Source organism: Haemaphysalis longicornis, unplaced genomic scaffold (assembly GCF_048455015.1).
Source record: "Haemaphysalis longicornis isolate Haplotype H1 unplaced genomic scaffold, Haemaphysalis longicornis Haplotype H1 scaffold_1, whole genome shotgun sequence".
Classification (NCBI taxonomy): Eukaryota; Metazoa; Arthropoda; class Arachnida; order Ixodida; family Ixodidae; genus Haemaphysalis; species Haemaphysalis longicornis.
Window position 1 is genome coordinate 462,847,742 of NW_027526203.1, and position 21,111 is coordinate 462,868,852.

A 21,111-nucleotide genomic window follows, 5' to 3' on the forward strand; every position below is an offset into this window, starting at 1 on the left:
TAACATTAGCGCATATCGCGATGCCCCTAGCGCGCGTGTGCCGACCTCTTTTCCTATCCCCTTTTCCCTCATTAGCGACCTCCGGTAGCCTGACAAGCTGACCCCTTCAATACATAGCGTCCGGTTTCAGCAACCTCGTCCCCCCACTGAAATAAAATTTATCGCCGCCATCGTGTGCCTGAAAATTTCAAACCAAGCTTTTCTTTCATTAAAATTCCAGGCCAGCGGTTGTTAACCATGAACGTGCCGGGCTTTCAGAAGTGATAAGGAACACCACGATGAAATGCGCTGATATACGTGTCAGACTCGTGCAGCTGAACTCGTCGCCCTTACACCCATTTCTATGTCCGCCTGGCTTTCTCGCGCAACTTGTGTTTCGCAAAAAGCAGACTTTTAAAGCGCCTGCTACGCGGGGAAAGTGTGTGCCATGCGGCAAAGCCACCTTTTCTACGTTGATAGCAAGGTTTGGAAAAAAGAACAGTGGGACTGTCGCGAAGGTACCCAGGGAACCATCTAAGTGCCCACATGGAGCTCCATTTGATAACCGCGATTCTAGTCTATTTTAAGCCGCTGCGTTTCTGTAATCAGACATCCGCATGATCTTTAAATCTGGAGACGCACACACACACACACACACGGACTAAGAAAGCCACATGTTTGCACCCCGTTTATTCTGCATACAGCAGAACAGATACCAATCTTGGCAATTATTGCTCCGTTGCTCATCAGATCTTCCCAAAGACAAGGAACCAGAAGTGGTTTCTTTTCAATAACATGGTCGTGTCGCTAAAAGGATTCCTACACATCCCACCTAATGACAACATTGCTTACAGTACCCTGATCCCCCTTGAGAGTTCCCTGTACCCAGATCCCTACAGGACCCTGATCCCTGCAAGAGAGGAATGGCTTAACTATATCCATTTAAAATAAAATGTTCACCTTGGGAAGGAAAAAGCCCAAACGAGGAGCAGTCACGAAATATGCCCAATGGAGGTGCAGATTTCTACATTCAGCAGCCAAACACTTGCTTTGCATTTGTAGCTGATGCAATGCTGCTCCCAGCTGTACATTAATTGCGAAGTACAAGTCTAACATGCCTGTGCTATGCAATTTTTATAGCAGACACTGTGTCCTGTAGTTTTGTCCCAGACTTCAACCATCAAGCTTTTGAATATCCTGTGTACATCTCCCAACAGAAAAGAGATAAGCATGGTTTCAGGAGCAGTTTATTCAGGGTACACATAAAGCCAATATAGTAGGAACCATATATCAAGTCAAGAGTGGTGCTCAATGTAAAGAGCGCTATTACCAAGACCACTTGCTGCAGGGCAGGTTCTTAACTGATCAACACTGTCAGCAAGATAGCTTTCATTGACATCGGCACACGACATTGTACTATGTTCTAAGCAGGGTTTGGCTAGGACAAACCACATATTATTCACCTTGTGTTTTAAAGGAGTACTGACACCAAAGTTTAACTGGCTTCCTGCAATTATGAGCGTCTTACTTTGCTTGGAGTCAATTTTAAATCAGTACTACTGCCACAGTTCAAGAGGCTGGGAAACAGTGGCGGCGGCGCTGCTCTGTGACATAAAAGTTTCCAGCTGGCCAAAATTTGGTTGAAGTTGCAAGTGGTCTGTTTCTTCGCTCTCAGTCACATGCATGGTAATTGGGAATGAAATTGACAGGCTGGTGTAGAGCAAGAACACCACAAAATAAAAAATTCAGGCTCAGCTTGGTGGCGTGTTGAGTTCCCTTTGCCCCTTCCTCCCCCCACCCCCAAACCTCTGGGCAGCTTTAGGACTGCCGAACGCTCCAGGGCTAATTCTCTTGGCTGGGGGGGACCGGGCAACAGGTGGTCACAAAGGCTGGCATTGGGTGCTTTTGAAGCCAAGCTAGCAGTGACCCACACGAGCCAAAGCCCGAAATATGCCCATTTAGTGTCAGTACTCCTTAAACATAGCAGGTTTTAAAAGGACAGCCCAACTAGCCTGGTCATCTTCAATCGTAAGAAACATTTTTATGACACACTTTGAAGTGTTTGTATAGAAACAAAATGCAGAAATAAGCAAATTGGTTCTTTTGGTCCAAGAAAAACAGTGTACATTAACACAGTGTGATAGATACAAGTCCATACCACCTTTTCACCAGCTCGGAACAAGTTGCGATGTCAAGAAAAATAAAACAGCCCCTCAAAGGCTTGCATGGCAAACCTTACACAATATGAAACAGGCAAACCCAGGACCCCAAAAGGTTGCTTAAATTAGGTGAGATTCTCGAGTACACATGCTGTCATCACTTTGCAATACGCACAATCACAGACGCGCAGAAAACCCGCCAGTCTGAAACACGACAACTTGTGCCACAATTCATTGCTAGCTTGCACATAATCACCAGCCCCAAACTTCTGTGGGCCTTCTACACAACACAATGGGAAGGGTACAAAAAGAATGTCCAAAAATGGCCAAACCAGTTACAACCAATCATGAATGCCTGCAAAGCACAACTGCCTGGTGGAAAAGGCAAGAGATTAGGAAATAGAAATTTCGCAGGCTCTGCTCTCCACCGAATCAAAGGAGGCTCAAGATAGTAAATACTTCAAACTTGGTCACTTCGCAACAGTGGGCCTAGATTTAAGCGGTGACAGGTTAACGGCTTAGCGGATTTACACACACACATACCACGCACAACTGAGCCCAGACCTACAGAGGACAGTCACTGTACAAACACATGGTCAAGATTCTGCTTAAGCCTTGTCAACAGTATCACAAATGCAGCGGTACACCTATGAGCGTGTCACAACAGTAATAACTCATGAACGACGCTTTTTAAATAGAATGAGAAATGAAGAATGAATAAAGTAAACCGGAACCATTCACCCTTTCATCAGTGCTGCTAAGTGGAACAGCCCATCAGAACAGCAGGAACAATACTGTCTAAAAACCAAGACCATCGGTTTGTTGGCAAAAAGAGCAGACATCACTTTTACAGCAGAGAGAGGGAGAGGAAAGCGAGAGTCCGTAATAAGTTACAGGCAACAGAAGAATGAGGTGTGACGGGTGCGCTGAGTCCACGGATGACATGCGTGACTAGATCTTTGGCTTCTTTTGAAGCTCCTCCACTTCCTGGATAATAGAGAAACCCACACTGTACTCCTACACAAGAAACAAAAGCAAACAAAGTGCTGCTTCAATCACCGTGCTCTGAAACATGCAGGTGGCAAACTTGCAAACAAAAACCAGACGAAAATACTCAGCAAGTAAATCCAGTTTTCGCTCTCCATATGACAGGAAAAGCTGTGTGGCAGGTAAACATCATGCCCTCAAGTTTTATAGTTTAAGAAAAAAATACAAGAATTGGCCCTTCATGCTGGCATGCATGTGACCATTCAGCATGCTGCACTTTTGAGACTCATTAGCTTACTACTGTATTGCTCCATGAGAAGCCCTTGAAGACAGGCCATGCAGACCATATGAACAGCAAAATTACACATGCAGAAAACAATGGTTCAAGACGATGGTAAATTGGGCAAGTTGGCATTCATTTTTCGTTCAACAGCACAATTTAGACAAGAACACAGTGCCTGTGTCATCTTCACTTGTCCTTGTCTAAATCTCACTGCTGAACCAAAAATGAAACATGCAGGGAATACACAGTGGATTTTAGTTAAAATTATGCAGTGTAAAAGGTGTTGGCTGCTGACACTCTTGCTACATAGGAATTTGAAACGAAATTTGAGCCTAATGTCATTCGAAATTTCCAATGCCATTCGAGCTGGAAGGAGTGCCAGCCAATCTACAGAACCATTCTCAAAGGCAGTTGAAAATATAGACATTAACCTGCCATGTATTGGTGTTGCTAGTGTAGCGAAGCGATTTTTCATAACTTGACAAAAAATTGTAATATCAGAGTTAAACAGGGCCAAAAATTGCGAGTGACAATATTGATTATAACCTACAAACCATGCAAAAAACAGAATGGACATTAAGGATTCAGAGGGTTTTTTTTTTTTTGCACCCCCAGTATAGAAGCACAAAGTTGCCTTGCAATTGTAGACTGAGTGATAGAAAACTGGAAAATTAACTTGCTTTTTGAAATCCAAGTTTACCACGTAAATAATTTTTGTACTTGCAGCATGAAGAGAAATGGCTGCATTTCAAAGGTATTTAAGAGCCTCGAAGATCAGTGGTGGTGCTCCTTGGACTCAAATGGCATTTTAACCCAATGCCTTTACAAAATGCTGTGTAGTGAACTGCTACATGGTAGCATTTGAAGCCAAGGACATTTGGTTTCAAGGCTTTCGAAATGCCCGCGTAGCAAGGGCATTTCATTAATTTGTTTAACTTTACACATCCAAGTAAACCAAAAATTGACGAGATAGAGGGCACCACACCATGACAAGGCTGCACATTTATTTGGCACAAAAACTGCTTTATGTCTACAATTATGCATGATGTAAAAATGATGCAAGATGAACAGTGTTTAATGTGAAGGCACCACAATATGTTGCCTTCCTACATAGCAGCTATGTACAGTCGAGTCAGAGATGAAGTTGGCAAATGATCTGTTGCAATATTTCTGCTGTAGCAGTGTATTAGAAAAGATGAGAGGGATTGTCAATGTACCAATTTATAACCCAGCTGCTGTGTTCAAGCACTACAAAGGAGGCAAGAAAATTTTTTCAGCCCCACAACCACCATGCAGCGTGCAGATTTATGGGTATTACAAAGAAATGCATTTCATTTATGAATGAACCAGCAGAGTGCCGATTGAAAATTAAAAATGGGACCTGAAACCACTAAAAAGCAGGTATCTTATGTAGTTTACAAATGCTCGACTACAATGCTGCCCATGGGGGGAGAGCAAGTGTCTTAGTTCAAATCTGCTGTCCTTCAGCTGCTGGTGCCCCTCATTCGTCAGATCATTGAGATGGCACGGAATCCTCATGGACGGTCACAAACGGGTGGCTTGGCAGCAGCGAATACCTCCTACAGTGCAGCAAAAGTCATGGTGGGGACGTTTTTCTCAATGTGCAAGATGCCGCAACATGCAAGAGACTGCTTTTGCAATGGCATGCCATGCTCACTTTCACTCTGGTAACACTACAGTGTGGGACGTCAAGGCGAGGCATCTTTTGCAGTATGGGGCCCTACCTTTATGAGGTAATCTCGCAGCTTGTTGTAAGCGCTTTTAAGGTTGTCGTTGACCAGCAGAAGGTCGAAGTTGCCTTGGTTTTCACCTGTGGACAGATGGAGAGGGGGAAAAAAGAAAGCATTACTCAAACAGGCTACCACATTGCACAGCTATTGTAGCACAACCATGAGGGCATTTTTTTTTTCTAGCCACAGGCCACAAGGTACAATACAAAGGTTACAAAATCTTCAACAATCTTGCGCAACATCACACTACACAATCTCTAGATTATGCGGTACCAGACAGTCATCACAAAGTCTACACAACACAGTTCCGCTCCTTCACCCCTTTGTTCTTTGCAAAAAGCGCTACTGTTGTGCAGCCTTGAACTTCCTTCCTTCAGCAACTAAAAACTGCCAGTAAATTGCCCACAATAGGATGAAAAAATAACTGCTTATTATTTTTTAACCAACTTGTAAGGGCACTGGAGGGAGTTTTTAACTTCATAAATGTAATTGAAAAAAAAAAATGTAGTGTAGCTTATGGGCAGTTTGTTATTAGGCAGGTGTACGCATTTTATGATGAAAAATAAAATTGTTTGAAAGTGCTGTTTCTGTTGCACCGTGGCCCTCGCCGATTTGGGCATGTTGGCTGTGGCTACGAACCAGCAAGACTGCAAGGAGGCATTCAACACATTGTGAGCGCGTCTAACCTGCATTAGCTGTTCACGAACCAATAGTAAATATTGTATTGCAAGTAAACCAATGTCTTACGTGACCATATTTGTTGAGCGAGCACCATGTTTCACGAAACGATTTTCTCCCAGAGCAAAAACAAGTCAGGTTTAAATACGGTCAAAAACAAACCAAAAGCAGAAAATGGCTTGCTCCGGTATGGTGGCGCCATCTAGGTTCAGTAACATAAACAAACGCGCGAGTACCTCGATGCCAGCGCCGCCGTACAGGGTGGAGACACCCTTTGAACGGTCCTGTGCCGCTTCAATTGGGTCAACGTGCTCAACGCGTTGTTCTTTTCATTTCCCACGAGACCCAGCAACGCGAAACAGATAAGATGACTCAAACTTCGCCAGTTAACCGCGCTGTGGTGATAATTTTAGCGTGGTTTTGATACAATGACTTGCTTCGGTGGCGAGTGAGTGACCCAAAATGGCGGCACCAGCGTATATGTGTCTCCACCCTGTACGGCGGACGCGTGAATCAAGGGACCCCAGGCTGCAGAGCAGTCGGTTCCTGTGATGTCATTGCAGGCCCCGATAACACGATTTAGCAGGAACATCAAAATTTTAACCTAAATTGATTATATTTCTCAGTGAATAAAGCATCGTTTGCATTCGGACAAGCGCTGGGCAACTATAAAACACGAAATCTTTCGAATAACACAAACTTGTATTTTGTCTTTATGGCTCCTTAACGTGCGCCGAAATGTCTTACACATGGGCGTCTTTGCTTTTCGCCTCCATCAGAAAAGCGGCCACCGCGGCCGGGAATCGAACCCGCGACCCCCGTGCTCAGCAGCTCAACGCCGTAGCCACCGCGGCGGGTAGCAAGATTTCAAAGACTGCGATCACCCGAACCGCATCGCAAGGTGGTGCGACAGCACTGTGGTGGCTCATGCAGAGGCAACAAATGGTGCCTCTTCCCAGATGAGACAATGAATAGTGACTTTTAGGGCTGTATGCATTGCACAGCCCAATACAGCCATGAACAAGAGTTCTTCGACAAACTCACTGCAGTGTCCCTCTAAGGCAGCTGGTATTTACTTTGTGTGGCCAAGAATTAAACTGGAAGCCTCATTCACAAGGCTGCGACAAAAGCACACCCCTGCAACATAGCGTCCACTGTGCTTAGCTACCATTTACGAGGAAGAAAATTCAAGCTTTCCCAAGAGTGGCTCCTCACTGCGTCGTGTTTCCCTGGTTATCCCAGTCTTCACGCCTCCAACACTAGAGATGCAGTCCTGCCGCTATTACTGCCCGCACACACTGCTGATTGTGAGCAGCAGCAAGAGAAACCAACATCCCAGACTCCCTCACTCTCCCCCACTCCCATGTAGGGTGCAAAATGTGTGCACACTTCTTTTATAAATAGTTGCTCTATTTAAAATAGACTGCAGAGTAATGGAAAAACGCGCGAGATTTTATTCCGTTCTTGCAGCATTAAACATTTGTGTGCCCTAAAACACTGGCCAGTGCACTGCTTGATGCGTTGGGCCCTTCTGCTGTTTTCTTTTCTCCATGGTGTAGGTGTTAGGTGTGTTGCTCTCTCGGGTGTTTTTTTTTTTTTTTTTTTTTTTTAGCATTTCAACTGCCGTTGGCACTCCTGCTAGTGCCTGCGATGTGCGTTTTGGTGTCGGTGACGTGTGTTTGACGCATTCATGCCCATGAAATAACACCATTTGTCTACTTCTGCTGAAAACGCAAGAGCTTGCACTTTTTCCCGCCTAACTTGTAATGTCTTGAATGCTACGTGCTGTTGTGGGTCCTTGCAAACAAGTAAGCGGTCACACACTGCGCTTATATTTGTGTTATGTCAATTCTAGCTATCTTATTCCCGGCTTCCTTTTTTCAAACAAGCTGCCGTACTCGCACTGCAAGTTCATTTCAAGTCTACTATGTGTTGAAGGAAGACCCGTGGGCAGTCCAAGGGTGGAATGTATTAAGCTGGTGTCATAAAACACTGACTATAAATAGAGCTCGCTTTTCGTTGGTCTTGTGAGGTCCAGGTGTTGCTATGCTTTCCTTTTTACAGTTTGTATTGGTGCTGTTGACCCGCCATGGTGGTCCAGTGGTTATGGCATTATGCTGCTGAGCCGAAGGTCACGGGGTCGATTCCCGAATGCGACGACCACTTTCCTGATGGAGACTAAAAGCAAAAACGCCTGTGTGCTCGAGCTTTCGGCGCACGTTAGATCCCCAGGTGGTCAAAATTAATCCGGAGCACTTATCAATCAAGTATTTGCACTGTGTGGTATTCGAGCTACAATCTGTCTCCATGGCCGGAGTGCAGATAAAGTAAAGGGGTAACTACATCAAACAACATTGCCGAGTGATGCAACAATCGTAACTTACTGGACACAATAAGCTGGTAGTGTGCGCAACAGTGACAAGATTCCACCAGTTTTGCACCCTTCTGACCAGCCTGAACAGAGTGACAGCACCAGCGATAAGGTGTTTGTGTGTGTGCGTGTGGGGGGGGGGGGGGGGGAGGCGTGCCCCATCGATAATTTGTCGTTTCCACAGTCGCCCACATTACCACATTATTTTTGCCTTCGATTTATATTAGTTATGTCGCTCAGCAATGTCGATTGTGGTTACTTACTTAATGACTTTTGTTTTACACATGCCATTGCACAGAAAATTATTTAGTACATGCATTAAATTATTTTAATGCTTGCATTAAACAATTTTTTGTAAAATGGCATGTATAAAGCAATAATCAGGCCCCAAGGCAACTCGTAGAATAGGCATTGGCCATAATGATTGGACAGAAAGCCAAAAATGCGCATAAAAATAGCTTTGCGTCCAGGTATAGACACTGTTACGGCAACATGCTTTGCCAAGTGGTGTCCAATATTGGCCTTCCTGAGCTTGGTCAATTCTTTCTCGGCATGTCACCTTTCCCAAATACCGGCCAATAACACGATGGCGGCCAAGGTATTGCCAAGCTCGGACACACTGGCCACTGATGATTTGCCATGCTTGGGCTTGGCACTTTCTGCTGCTTGGGCTTCTCTGACCTACTGTTGTGGAACCCTGTGGCGACCAAATTTACATGGCTTGCATGGAGACGCAGTCCCTCCATGCACTGCTGGCACAGAGCATATGATGTGCCTTCGCAACGAATCCCGCCGTTTCCACAATGTCGACACAGCCAGAACTAGATAGGTTGCCCTTTGTCACAGCAATATAAATGCTACTAGTTATATCAACGCCTTAAAACGCAAGCAGCGCTTCCGAGGCTTGAAAGAGTAGTAACTTACCATAGGCGATTTCTTCACTGGCCCGTGCCAGACGCTTCCGCAAGCTGTCCTCACTTTCGGTTCCCCGGCCCCTGAGCCGCTCTTCCTGGAAAGAGAAAAAGCAAAAAGAAGGAAGGCCGAGGTTAGCGTAACTAAATCACACAACCCACCCATTGCCGCAGGAAAGAGCACTAGGCACCTTCTGCAATGTGCTTGAGCTACTGCTTTCGCAATCATCCTCATTGACAATGCTATTATTGAACCAAAGTAGCGGGAAATTTTGTGCCGATAAGACTTGACAATGAAAACAGTAACAACAGCGTTACGGCCAAGTCTATCATTTTCACTGGAAAGTACTGCCCACTACCACCAAAAACGATATAAGCACTATGAAATCCTTGAAAATACATTCTTAAGACAAAAAGCTACATAAAACGGTTACTGGCCCTGCTCCAAATTTTTTCAGTGGCTATAAGATGCATATCATAAGCACCACATTCCACAACCAAGACTGCACTGAACTGAGGATAGAAATATCCCCAACTTGTGACAGGGTCTCGACATAAATCAGGTGGCAGGCATGAAAGGCTTAGGCTTGAAAGGGTACAATGCAGAGAAATTCTTAAAGGGACAGACAACCGATTTTTGTCGAGTATATATTCTCTATCCCAAATGAAAGGGCATCACTTAAAGCACCTTGACGAGAAACGGTTTTGCTGATAACGCTCTAGTACTTTTTAAATCGAATTTTCTGATCTACGAGCCGTATGTGTCCCTCCCAAACTAATGCTGGCAACCATGATATAGAGTAGCTCGGCAACATACTTTTGTCTGTATGCGAAATAAAAAACGATATTTAAAAACTTGTTCCCAGTTAAAAGTGTGAATTGCAGGCTTTCCTGTTCCTTTACGTGTTTTTTTAATGCAAGGGTCTATTTTGCACGAATGCGCCATCTGTTGGGGTAGACGATAGGTAGAAACTGGCTTCACGTTGTGGAGGCGGGAAGTTCGATTCTCCCCGGGCGCTACTTTTTTTTAAGCTGCCGTTGCCGTATTTGGAGACTGAAATCAAATATTTTGGCAGAACAAACGCCCCTTACTCAGACAGAATCGTCAAAGCTCCTTCGCTGGGTCGGTTTACTGAACGGTGCCGTTGATTCTGGGCATGGTGGCTCAGTTAGCCACACTGAGAGCAACCCAGCGGCGGCGGGCGGCGTGTCTTTAGAATTTTCAAAGTAATGTTTAGAAATACATATACTATTTAAGCTTGTACAAATACTTGTGTTAAAAGGTTTTCAATACGTAAATAAACGTTTCAGCAGTTACAGTAGCTGCTAGGTTTGCAGGTCACGTGACAGGGACACATATTGTAGTGTCAAGTTTCGACACTACGAACCGCCACCCTTCCGATTTCAGGAAGTTTGCTGCCAAATTAAAATTATTTCCACCAGTTTGTTTAAAAATTGCTTGTTGTTACCGGGCTATATAAAACGCTGGCTTTCATATGAGCTAGAGAACATATACGCGACAAAAATCGGTTGTCTGTCCCTTTAACAGATTTAGGTGCTAAGCAATTTTGCTGCATTGTTACACAAACTACAGAAAATTGAGATCTTAAATACAGGAAGAGGCCATGATTCATGACATCCAAGTGGTATGGTGATGGTTCCTATTTACAAACAGCGACGCTCGCACCACCTGGCGACGCCATTCCTTTTTTCCACAAAAGAAAAGAAAACAAAGGGGAATGAGAAACGTGCCTGGTGAAATGTGCTGAAAGCACCACACTGGCAACCATTCCCATCCATAGTTTTGAAAACCTAGCTCTGCATGATGGCAAATACTAAGTTGAATAATCAGCCCACCACCTATAATTGACAATTCTTACAATCCCAATCCAACTTTCCATAAATGCAGGCCAATTTTGATTAATGTTGAGGCGATCATCACTGAACCTTACAGAGGTGGACGATTGCTGCAATGTTCAATGACAATCGCTCGGCTCAACAGTCACTGAAGTGTCCGTGTGACACAAGTGCTAAGCATGTGAAACAAAGTAACACCACAAATTATTTAGGTAATGCAGACGCGCACAGTGACGATATCAGAGTCAGGGCTAACAAATGCCTTTCACCAGTGTCCTTCACCAAAGCAAGTAAACAAATCTTGCAATACAAGAATAATTTTAATTTTACCACATGAATAAGAAAGGGCAGGAAGTGAAGCAACTAGTAACAGTGCAATGGTCCATACATTAATGGCTGGAGGCCTAACAATACCACCAAGAAGAGCACCGGCTGGGTATAGAGCAAAGAGCTGAGACAGCGCGGTTCCTCACTGTCGGATGAAATAAGCCTGCAGCAGACTTCACACAACGTATTTTTGTGTCACTGGACAACCTGATGTGAATGCACTGACCTGGCACCCTCCGGCGATGACAAAGGTCAAGGCACGGTGTATATAGGATTAATAAATACATATTACAACACTGACCTGGCATCCAAGCAATGCCTGAAAACCACCCTACAAATACTAGGGCAATATGAGCAATTAAAAAGTTGGAAAAAAAAAGAGCAGTGAAACTTACTTTAAAAGAGTTACGGAAGACTTACAAGAGCTTTCATGCTCGGAGGCTTGATGAAGATGTAGCGGGGATTCAGATCTGTGTTCTTGATGTTCTTCACACCCTCGATTTCAATGTCAAGGATGCAGATTCGACCCTGGTCTTGGACATCCCGCACAGACTTTTTGCTAAAGAACAAATGAGCAAGAAATACATTTATTCACTCGCCTCACTGCCTGCAGAGAGAGGAGAAAATATAGAACGAAAAACTGTCCGCAGTGGCTTACCTGGTGCCGTACAAGTTCCCGGAAAACTCTGTGTACTCGATGAATTCCCCCGCTTCAATGGCCTGTTCCATTTCATCGCGGGATATAAAGTGGTAATCTGAAAAAGGACGAAAACGAAAATAATAAGGCACGCGTCCTAGGGCCCGACTGTTTACACCACGTGGTCACGTCGGAACCCGAAACGCTTACCTTTGCCGTTCACTTCACCAGGCCTTGGTTTCCGGGTTGTATCTGGTATTTGAAAATCAAACAAGAAGACAATGAGTCCCCGAGGGCTATTTCGGGGCTGCGGGCATTCTAGTACTATAAACTGGGCCAACGTAGCACCTGGCAAAACGCTTGGCTACAGCGAAAACAATGGCACTTACGGGACACACTCAAAGCGAAGTAGTCGCCAAAATCTTTCAGCAGTTTCTTCAGCAGCGTCGATTTCCCGCTGCCGGATGGCCCACATATGACCAGTGGGCGCAGGGCCGACATGTGTATTAGGGTGGACAGCCCGCCTGCAGTAAGAACAGAAAAAAGGAAGAGGGGGGACAAATTAGGCCACGAACGTTTATAGTGACGTGGATGAGAACAAATGGTGACAAATCGCCACATCCAGCCCACCGTTCGCTCAATCGAGCACGCAACAGACCGAGCTAAGCTCCACGTATGCATGCCTGACAAGACGGCGAGGAGACGCAGATCATCGATTCATTCATTGCGCGAACGGGACTGTGAAAAGAGCGTTACCTGTGTGGTTCACCATGCTATACATGTCCGCAGAAAGCCGTGTAGGAGAGCGAAATCACTGGCTACACATAAAGGGCCTACACAGCTACGAAGCAGACGGACGTGGTGACGGTGATCGCTCGCCGGTGTAACAATGCCAGGCAACCAGCGACAATGAATAGGAAGTAGTTTGTAAAGCGCGGCCAGATGGCAGCACGAGCGGCAGAGTAGTGGGTTTGGGGGCGTCGGCCGCTGCACGCCAATGGGCGCCCTAGTCACGGCGGTCGCACGCGTGCAGAGGGACGCGTTGCCTGCGCATTTTCCGGACAACCGTAGGAGTTGGGTAAAATTAACAATTTCTCCAAACCATTGCCACGCACCAAAGTAGCAAGCCCTGCACCATTTGTTATTTCGATTAATTTAAAAAGAGGGCAGGTCAAAACAGGCACGACTTCGGATGGTTTACAAAAAAAAAAGCTCGCGCCCCGACGCCTCGTCAGTGCACAAACTGGGTGGGCCCAAGTACTTTCAAAAGTTTTGTGCTAATGAACTTCAACCTTAATTAGTTCTACGGTGGAAACAATAATCGGGAGATAGAACAGCTGGTGTAGGACTAGGCGCAGGGAAGCTTTAGGAGGCCAATATTTGCTGACTTCGGTCGCGCTCAGCAATGAACACATCGGGTGTGTGACCACTTCCAGTCCTCTTCCAACCCGATAAATTTGCGTGCCTCCGAACTATGCTAAACCACGCCGTAAACACGTGATCACCGCGGCTTACGTTAAACATGTAACGCACCGGCAATCGTGGTGCTAACTCAAGTAGTCCGTTCAGCCTTCATGCCAACGGGCGACACACTACGCATCGATGCGCACGCACGTGGCTAGAGCGGCAGCTAGCTGACGCATATGAGGCTTTCCGGGAAAACGTTGGCGTCGATCGGCCCCGGAATGCCCAACCCAGTACCAAAGAAAAGAGCCATGTGGCTGCCACAGTGCCGTGACTGTACAGAGCCCGAGCCGGTCCACCGTTTCGACTCCTCCGAAGCTTCACTTTCCCCGTGCGTGGAGCCGCACTACGCGTTCACAGACTCCGATGCCGTAGCATATGGACCAACCTTTCATCCTCATGGTGATTTCCTGGAAACCCAGTCCGGAGCCTTGCCGAAGAGTAGGGTAAAGAACGGACTCCGCAGACGGGAGTTTTCGGACCGGGGTGAAGGGAGAAGCGCGCACAACCAACACTCGGGGCTCTTCTGGCGAGCCGGCCAAGAGGGTCGACATAAATGGCGGGCCCGGTTGCGCAAGCCAGATAGCTCGTGGGGCCCTCCACGAATCACGTCGCCTCTGCGAGTCGAGGGGCGCCGCCTGTCGCTGCTCGCCCAGAGCGTCCACGCCGATCCGCACACGTCGGCGGAGGGGGACCGCCGAAGCCCCACGCCGCGTGACAACCACCACCCTCGTCGGCCGCGCGGCACGCTCGACTGCCGCCAGCCACGCCGGGGGTCCACCCCGATGCCCTCTCGCTCGAGCGAGGCCCGTCGCAGGGCCGTACCTAACAAAGGGGGGGAGGAGACCTTGGGGCTCTAAAAGATCTCCGTGGGCTACTGCTTTAAAACAATATTGACTTAGAACAGCTGCCCCGTGACGGCGCACACAGAAGAAACATGCTGGGTGGACCACAGTCCCTCTACAAGCGTCGAGCGCTTGTACGTGCAGCGATTTAAAAACTATAAATTATTTCCGTTACTTGTTTTGTTTAGGTTCACTGTCAGTCTGGTTGTTATGCTAGCTCATGTCTTATTCACGGACAATTATCCACGTCTAATTATAGCCTCTTCGTCTCATCTCATATTGTGGAAACCAAAATTGAAAGCAATAGTTTTGTTGTGGATACGGGTAAATTTGGCGTGAGCACGTACCTGTGCAACGTGTCTGAAGTAAATTTGACTTAGCCTGGCTGTTATTTCAAGTTGAGTGGGAGGAATTTATTTTTTAGTTTGGGGGCGGGAAAGAGAGGGGGGGGGGGGGGGACTTTCAGTATTTTTATCCGGAGGGAATTTGGGGTTGTTGGAGGGCTGGTAGAACGACGTCAAAAAAAAGTACAGGTTTCCGATGTCCATGGATTCGACATGGACGCGGTATATCTATAGCTTAATTCACTTTGCCCCACATTTACCTGTCAACGTTCTTGCTTAAATCCCTTTGTCTTTGCTTAATTTGGAGGCTGTTTTATTTATATCGGCTGTGATTAAGTGACTGCAGCTATCATAATTGTCGTCGCTATTGTTTTGTCATCAGCCGTATCATAGCCGTTGGATGCCGACTGCGGCACGAAGGCCTCTCTAATAACTCCTCCAGCTCCTATCCTGTGATAGCCGAATTCATGCTTTGCTCCCGAATTTTTATACCTCGCCGTTTCATTTACTATGCTGAATGAAAATATACGTCAAGCAAAAAAAATTATATACAGGGAGATAAAGTTCGCATATTGAAATGCCTGCCTCACTCTGGAAGCTACAAATTTAAATAGAAGTCTGCATTAGCGATGTTAAGTTCGCAGTGCCCTTTATCTTTCTTTCTTTCCTTTTTTAACGGTAGGAAGGGAGAAGCTGCGGTCGCTGTGAGGACTTCTGTCGATGCTAGGAGCCGGAAATCAAGTTTGGACAGACGGAAACCGAGACACGTGACGAACGACCGGGCACGATCGTTTTAGCTCCGCGTGGTTACGTTTTAAGAAAATCGCGCACGAGAGGTGCCCCTGCTGCGTCCGGGAGAAGGCACATAGTTAATTCTTCTTCCTCCTCCTCTGCGTTATCGTCGTCCTCATCATCAGCAGCAGCAGCAGAATCGTCATCATAATTATGATCTTATGTCGTCATCACGACAAATGCCTCCCATAGACTACTAACCGCTCCTATACTGCTTTATCCGAAACCATTCTTCGCCGCCGAATTTTCTTGCGTACCCGAATGGCGTACCTGTTGTCAGTTCCCCGCATTTTTCATTTAGAAACACGAACTTTGGTGCCTGCATCGAGACACCTTTCGCAGCCGCATACGCCCTCGCTCACCCAGGGGCGGATCCAGGTTTTTTCTGAGGGGGGAGTCAGCTTCTACCAGTGATGATGATGATGATAAAAAGGAGGATGAAGATAGTAGTCTTTTTTATTCACTGAAATATTTCAAACCCCAAATACAAGAAATAGAAAAAAATATTCAACTAGACTTTTTCTACTACATGAGGGGTCATCTTCTAGGGGGTACAAATTCCCAAATTGAGGGGTGGGGGGTCAGGACATCCGGACTCCCCTCTGGATCCGCCAATGCGCTCACCCACAGCGGGCATAGAACCTACACATCGATCTCTGATTGAATGATGGTTCGCCGAATCTGCCATCCTTTGAACTCGCATTTTGAACAGCTCAGTGGTCAAATTATAAAACCCAGTTACGGCCATCCCTCTCAACACGCAAAAACAAATTCCCTAGAAGAGGTAAGTACTCGCCGTGGTGGCTCAGTGGCTAAGGCGTTGTGCTGCTGAGCACGAGGACGACGGTTCGATTACCGGCCGCGGCGGCCGCTTTTCTGATGGAGGAGAAAAGCAAAAACGCCCGCGTGTACGAGATTTCGGCGCGCGTTGAAGATCCCCACGTGGTCAAAATTAACCCGGAGCCCTCCACTACAGCGCTGCTCATCGCCTGCGTTGCGTCGGCGCGTTAAACGTTACAATAAATCAATCAATTAATTAAAAAAAGGTAAGTAAGCGGCGGAAATCCAACCAGAGTGTCATGTATGGCGGTCGGGTGCACCAAAGCGATAGATGTACTATATCCGAATTTCGGAAGAACGCATATCGCTGGCTGGAAACTGAAGGAAAGGGCCGATACGATTACCTTGGGTCAAAGAGTCCGCGCAGCAGTCTGAAAGTGTCTATCAAACGATTGATATGACAGGGCGGTACAAAGAAAGAAATAACTTTAAAAATACGTCAACGAAATAATATAATAATGTTTCTATATGCCTATAAATAACAACATAACCATATAGTTATATTATAGCCATATAACTAATAACCACCCGCGTAAGTTTTGGTGTGTCTTGAGTGGGGGTAATCCCAGGGCTCCCCAAACCACCTCGGAGGGGCTCATGCATCCACATTCATACAACGTAACCTCATCTTTGTTATTGTTTAGAGCAAAAGACGCCTGGTCGGTGCTCTTGTTTATGTACTTAAAAATGCACCTGATGTATCGATAGGGTTGCAGCACCACACGCGTGTGTGAGCAGCGAAAGCACGGGAAAGGAGGAAGGGGTAATAGGACACTATGGCGGTGGTCAAGCTTCAGCCTACAGCTAGTTTCAACGCTGGATACCCCGCCTGCTGGAGACCTTCTTCGGTATTGAGGACGCCCATAGGTTGGTCCACATTCGTCGGGGTCCGTAATCGCGTATATAGTGCGGGCTGACGCGTGGGGAAAGTTTCCGAGGAGTAGAAACCGCTGACACACTGGAGCAAGGCTTGTCAAGGTATCCTGTATGAGTGCACGCACAAAGATATTCCCTGCAGTGCGGGATCCTTTTTCCATGCATGGTCAATGGCGGTTTGACTTTGCACATGATACCAGGCAAGATGCGCTGCTCAGGATTTGTACACGTGGGCAGAACCCGCTTTTGCCACTCTCGAGAGTGCACAAAGATCCGCGATTCTCTTAACAGACTGGCCTCGTTCAGTTGATTGATTGATTGTAGGGTTTAACGCGCCGACGCAACGCAGGCGATGAGGCGCGCCGTAGTGGAGGGCTCCGGATTAATTTCGACCACCTGGGGATCTTTAACGTGCGCCGAAATCTCGTACACACGGGCGTTTTTGCTTTTCGCCTCCATCAGAAAAGCGGCCGCCGCGGCCGGGAATCGAACCCGCGACCTCGTGCTCAGCAGCGCAACTGGCCTCGTTCAAGAGGGGCCGCTACCTTTCCTCCTTGTGATGGAACATCCTGGACAACATGTCGTGCCAGTCGTGAGACTTTTCGACGGTCATCAAGGCGCCGGTATTGACTCTCCATCGCGGTTTCGGGTGAACGTGATAACCAAATGATGGCATGCCGTGCACTGGCGAACGTATGTCGTGACCTCTTGAGCTCGCTCATGCATGTTTCGAGGCGCCCCACGGAATAATTATGGTAGTAGTACCACCATTTGACCAAGCTGAATGGCGTCGGCCTCCGCTCTGGCGCGCCACCTCCGTGAGTTAGAACGGTTAGAAGATCACTTAATGCTGCTATCAATGCTATCAATTCGATTGTTTGGCGGCCAAACATAATTTGTTTGCAATCAGCGGCTATATGACTTAAGTTAAAAATATGTTTTAATAACTGCTTATCCACTGCATTTAGGCTCTGATCACATGTGCTTTCGCTATAATGCGGAACCCAACGAAAGATGGCCTGAACTGAAAGTGGCAAATTAGCGGTAGTAGCAGGAACCAGGGGTCTTTTGAAGCTGCTACTCCGGAACCAGGGTAGCAGCAGATTGCAGGTTGTGCTATAAATTCGCATCTCAAAAAAAAAACACACACACACACACACACACACACAAAAACGAAGCAGCGCTAAAGCAAGCGAAACGTATAGAAAGGAAGAAGATAAGAGCACTTCACAAACAGAACAGCGCTCGCCCCGTCTGCCTTCCTGCCCGTTCGATCTGCGTTAGCCTGCCTTTTTTTTTTAAAAAACGAATACTTAGTTCGTGCAATGTCTTGTCCTAAGGTACTCTCAAAAGGAAAAAAAACTGCGCTCCATACGCTAACAGACTTGTGTGCTAAATCTGTTATCATTATTCGACCTTGTTCAAAAACGCAGACTTCTCCGCTTTACGCTTTTCGAAAAAAAAAAACAATCAAGGGTAGAACCAACCATTCATGGAGTGGCGGATTATCCAGCGACGCCGTTTCGGTTCCATTGGGTTGCACACATTCACGAAACATATATACACCTAAGCATTTCTTATGGGTAGTGAATGCGGAAGCATGATTGCACAGTTGAACGCTTGAGACGCTTTGCTTCAACCTCGTGATGTGGAAAGGCTTTGTAATCTTGCCCCTTGAGACGCGCTGCTTTGAGATTAAAACGCATCAGTGATGTCCCCTTGTAGTTACAATAACGCACTGTCCCGTAAGAATGTGTTACAATAACAGAACTGCGTACGGGTTTGCAATTAGTTGTTGTTCCCAATACCCCGCACATGATTTTTAAAGATGGCGGTCTTTCTTAGGCTACTTCGAACCGAAAATTTTGATCTGGTAGTCTGTCTGTACCTTGAATCAAGCAGGAACGTTACTGGGAAAATTGTTCATAGCGGGTTACAGGAATTAGTGGGTGACTGACTGGTGCGAAAAAGAGCCGCGTAGATAGAGGAAAGGGAAAATGGAAAGTGGGATGTAGTGGGTGAGGTGGAGAGAGGTGGAAGAGAGAGACGATGGTATGCGAAAAAGAGTGTAGGGGGACGGCGACGAGGAGGCGGTGCGATCTGAGTTGGGGATGGTGAGGGGGAGGAGGGAAATGGTGGGGAGAGAAAGGGAAATTGACGATGGGGATGGGTTTAAAAAAAGGGAGAGGTGTGTAGTTGAATTAAGAAGGAGAGTGGGATGGAGAGATGGAAGAGAAAAGGGAAAAGAGAGGAGGATGAAAAAGTGTAGCCGAAGAAGAGAAGAAGGGGGTCTGGAGAGGGAGAAGAGGACAGGACGACTGAAAATTGGTGGGAAAGGGAAGGTTTCGGAAGGGAATGAAGTGGAGGGGGAGGAGGGTGATTGAAGCAGGGAAGCATTAAGGAGGGTAGAATGAAAATTAGTGATGGGACTAGAGGATGAAGAGAGGGCGAGGGAAATCTGAATGTAGAGGATGATGGAAGAGGAAGAGAAAGAGTTGGATATATAGAAAGAGGAGAGAAAAGAGGATGAAAAAATTCAGCGGGTGAGGTGTGGTTGGGGTAGAGGAGTGAAGGGAACGGTAAGGTGAGGTGGAAGAGGGGAATGAGTAAGTGGAAAATATGAAAGGGCGGAGGAGTAGAGGAGGGAGAAGAACATTCTAAGAAGTTCCCGTAGGTCTTCTTCACTGCAGCACTCCAGAATGCCCAATCTAAGTGACCAAGGGTGCGAATTCGGTGAATGACGATGCCCAACATACGATTTCACTAAAAAAAAGTATGTGTGTCGGGACAACACGCAAGCCGAGCACGGCGTTTTGCATTGCGCAATGTCCCATCGCGGAGACGCAAAAGTGAGCTGCAGTCTTTGATTTGGGGAACTAAGAATTTGCATATCGGCTAAAAACCATCATTGTTCTGGCACGGGCTCAATATTATTATTGTTATTTGTTTCATGCTTTTATGTGTAGTTGAAGCTTCACTTTACCCCGTGCTTTTAAAGACATTCTTCTTCCAACTTACTTTTCCCTATTGCTATGTTTATTGTAAAATGTATTTTTGCAATGGACCAGACATTACAGTCTCTATTAATTGTGCAGTGTTGGTTGGGTGACATTATTTTATTTTTTAACCTTTCTTGACACTTTTGACACTTTGAGTTTTGACACTTTTTTTATGGTTTTTTTACTCAGTGGCCTTTCTTACTGACCGTTTATTTGTCAGCTTCTGATGTATTTCAGTGCTGCCTTTTTGTCCCTCGAGTGCGCCAGCACGAGAGCTTCGGCTGTTCTTGGGCATTTTAATAAAGATTGATTGATTGATTTTTATCATCATCATAATCATAATCATAATCATTAGTATTGCTGTTGCTGTTGTTGCTGCTGCTGCTGCGCAAAAACGGGCTTTTTCCTTATGATTCTGAGACAACCTATAATTGCTTCACGTAATAGTTTTCTCTTGATAGCACGCAAAAAAAATTTTGAGGTCAAGCTTGACTGAAGAGAGCAAAGTAGGAGGATTCGAGGGCGGTGTTCCGCCGCCACCTGTAGTTGCATACACGTTGATCTTCCAGCGTATGCCGAAGCTGCTGGCGAAATGAGACGTTGTGTCTCAAGGCACCATGAAGAAACTTTCAAGGTGTTCAGTGACTACGTAATGGTTTATGGTGTCATCTCATAACCCCACGCAAAAGTTCTAGCTTTGAACGACATAGGGCTTCTTCGAAGCGCAATGCAACGACAATAAGAAACAGAACAGTGTGAACAGAAGTGCAGGGCCAGAGGCCGGAATTTTCGCCCGTACGCTGTACGAAACAGAATTTATCGGAAGAATAGAAGTGAGGTTATTCCTTTCCTTTGCAGTACTTGTTTATGTAAGAACCTTTGGCTATTGTGGCGAACAAGTAACGAAAGAGATGCACAGAGGGCAGCCATCAATGAATAAGTAAATGAACTTATTCCTAGAGAATATAATCCAACTATTGACGGTCTTAAACAAGAAGTCTTACCTGCAAT

The 21,111-nt window shown here is 46.2% G+C and overlaps 1 protein-coding gene across 4 annotated transcripts; it reads right to left on the reverse strand.

Moving 5' to 3' along the window:
* Positions 1 to 1,208: 1,208 nt before the first annotated feature.
* On the reverse strand, positions 1,209 to 13,950 carry LOC144156167 (guanylate kinase). Of its 4 annotated transcripts, none has more exons than XM_077688021.1 (8): positions 13,793 to 13,950; positions 12,330 to 12,464; positions 12,151 to 12,192; positions 11,962 to 12,058; positions 11,724 to 11,862; positions 9,133 to 9,217; positions 5,154 to 5,239; positions 1,209 to 3,125 (listed from the first exon to the last, which is right to left on the reverse strand). In XM_077688021.1, exons 1-8 carry the CDS (start codon positions 13,803 to 13,805, stop codon positions 3,090 to 3,092), a joined length of 633 nt encoding a protein of 210 aa, XP_077544147.1. In that variant the 5' UTR covers positions 13,806 to 13,950; the 3' UTR covers positions 1,209 to 3,089. The 4 variants fall into 4 exon arrangements, with proteins under 4 accessions (XP_077544147.1, XP_077544145.1, XP_077544148.1 ...); XM_077688019.1 differs by having other exon boundaries at positions 1,209 to 3,155; XM_077688022.1 differs by lacking the exon at positions 13,793 to 13,950 and adding an exon at positions 12,697 to 12,861 and having other exon boundaries at positions 1,209 to 3,155.
* Positions 13,951 to 21,111: the final 7,161 nt, after the last annotated feature.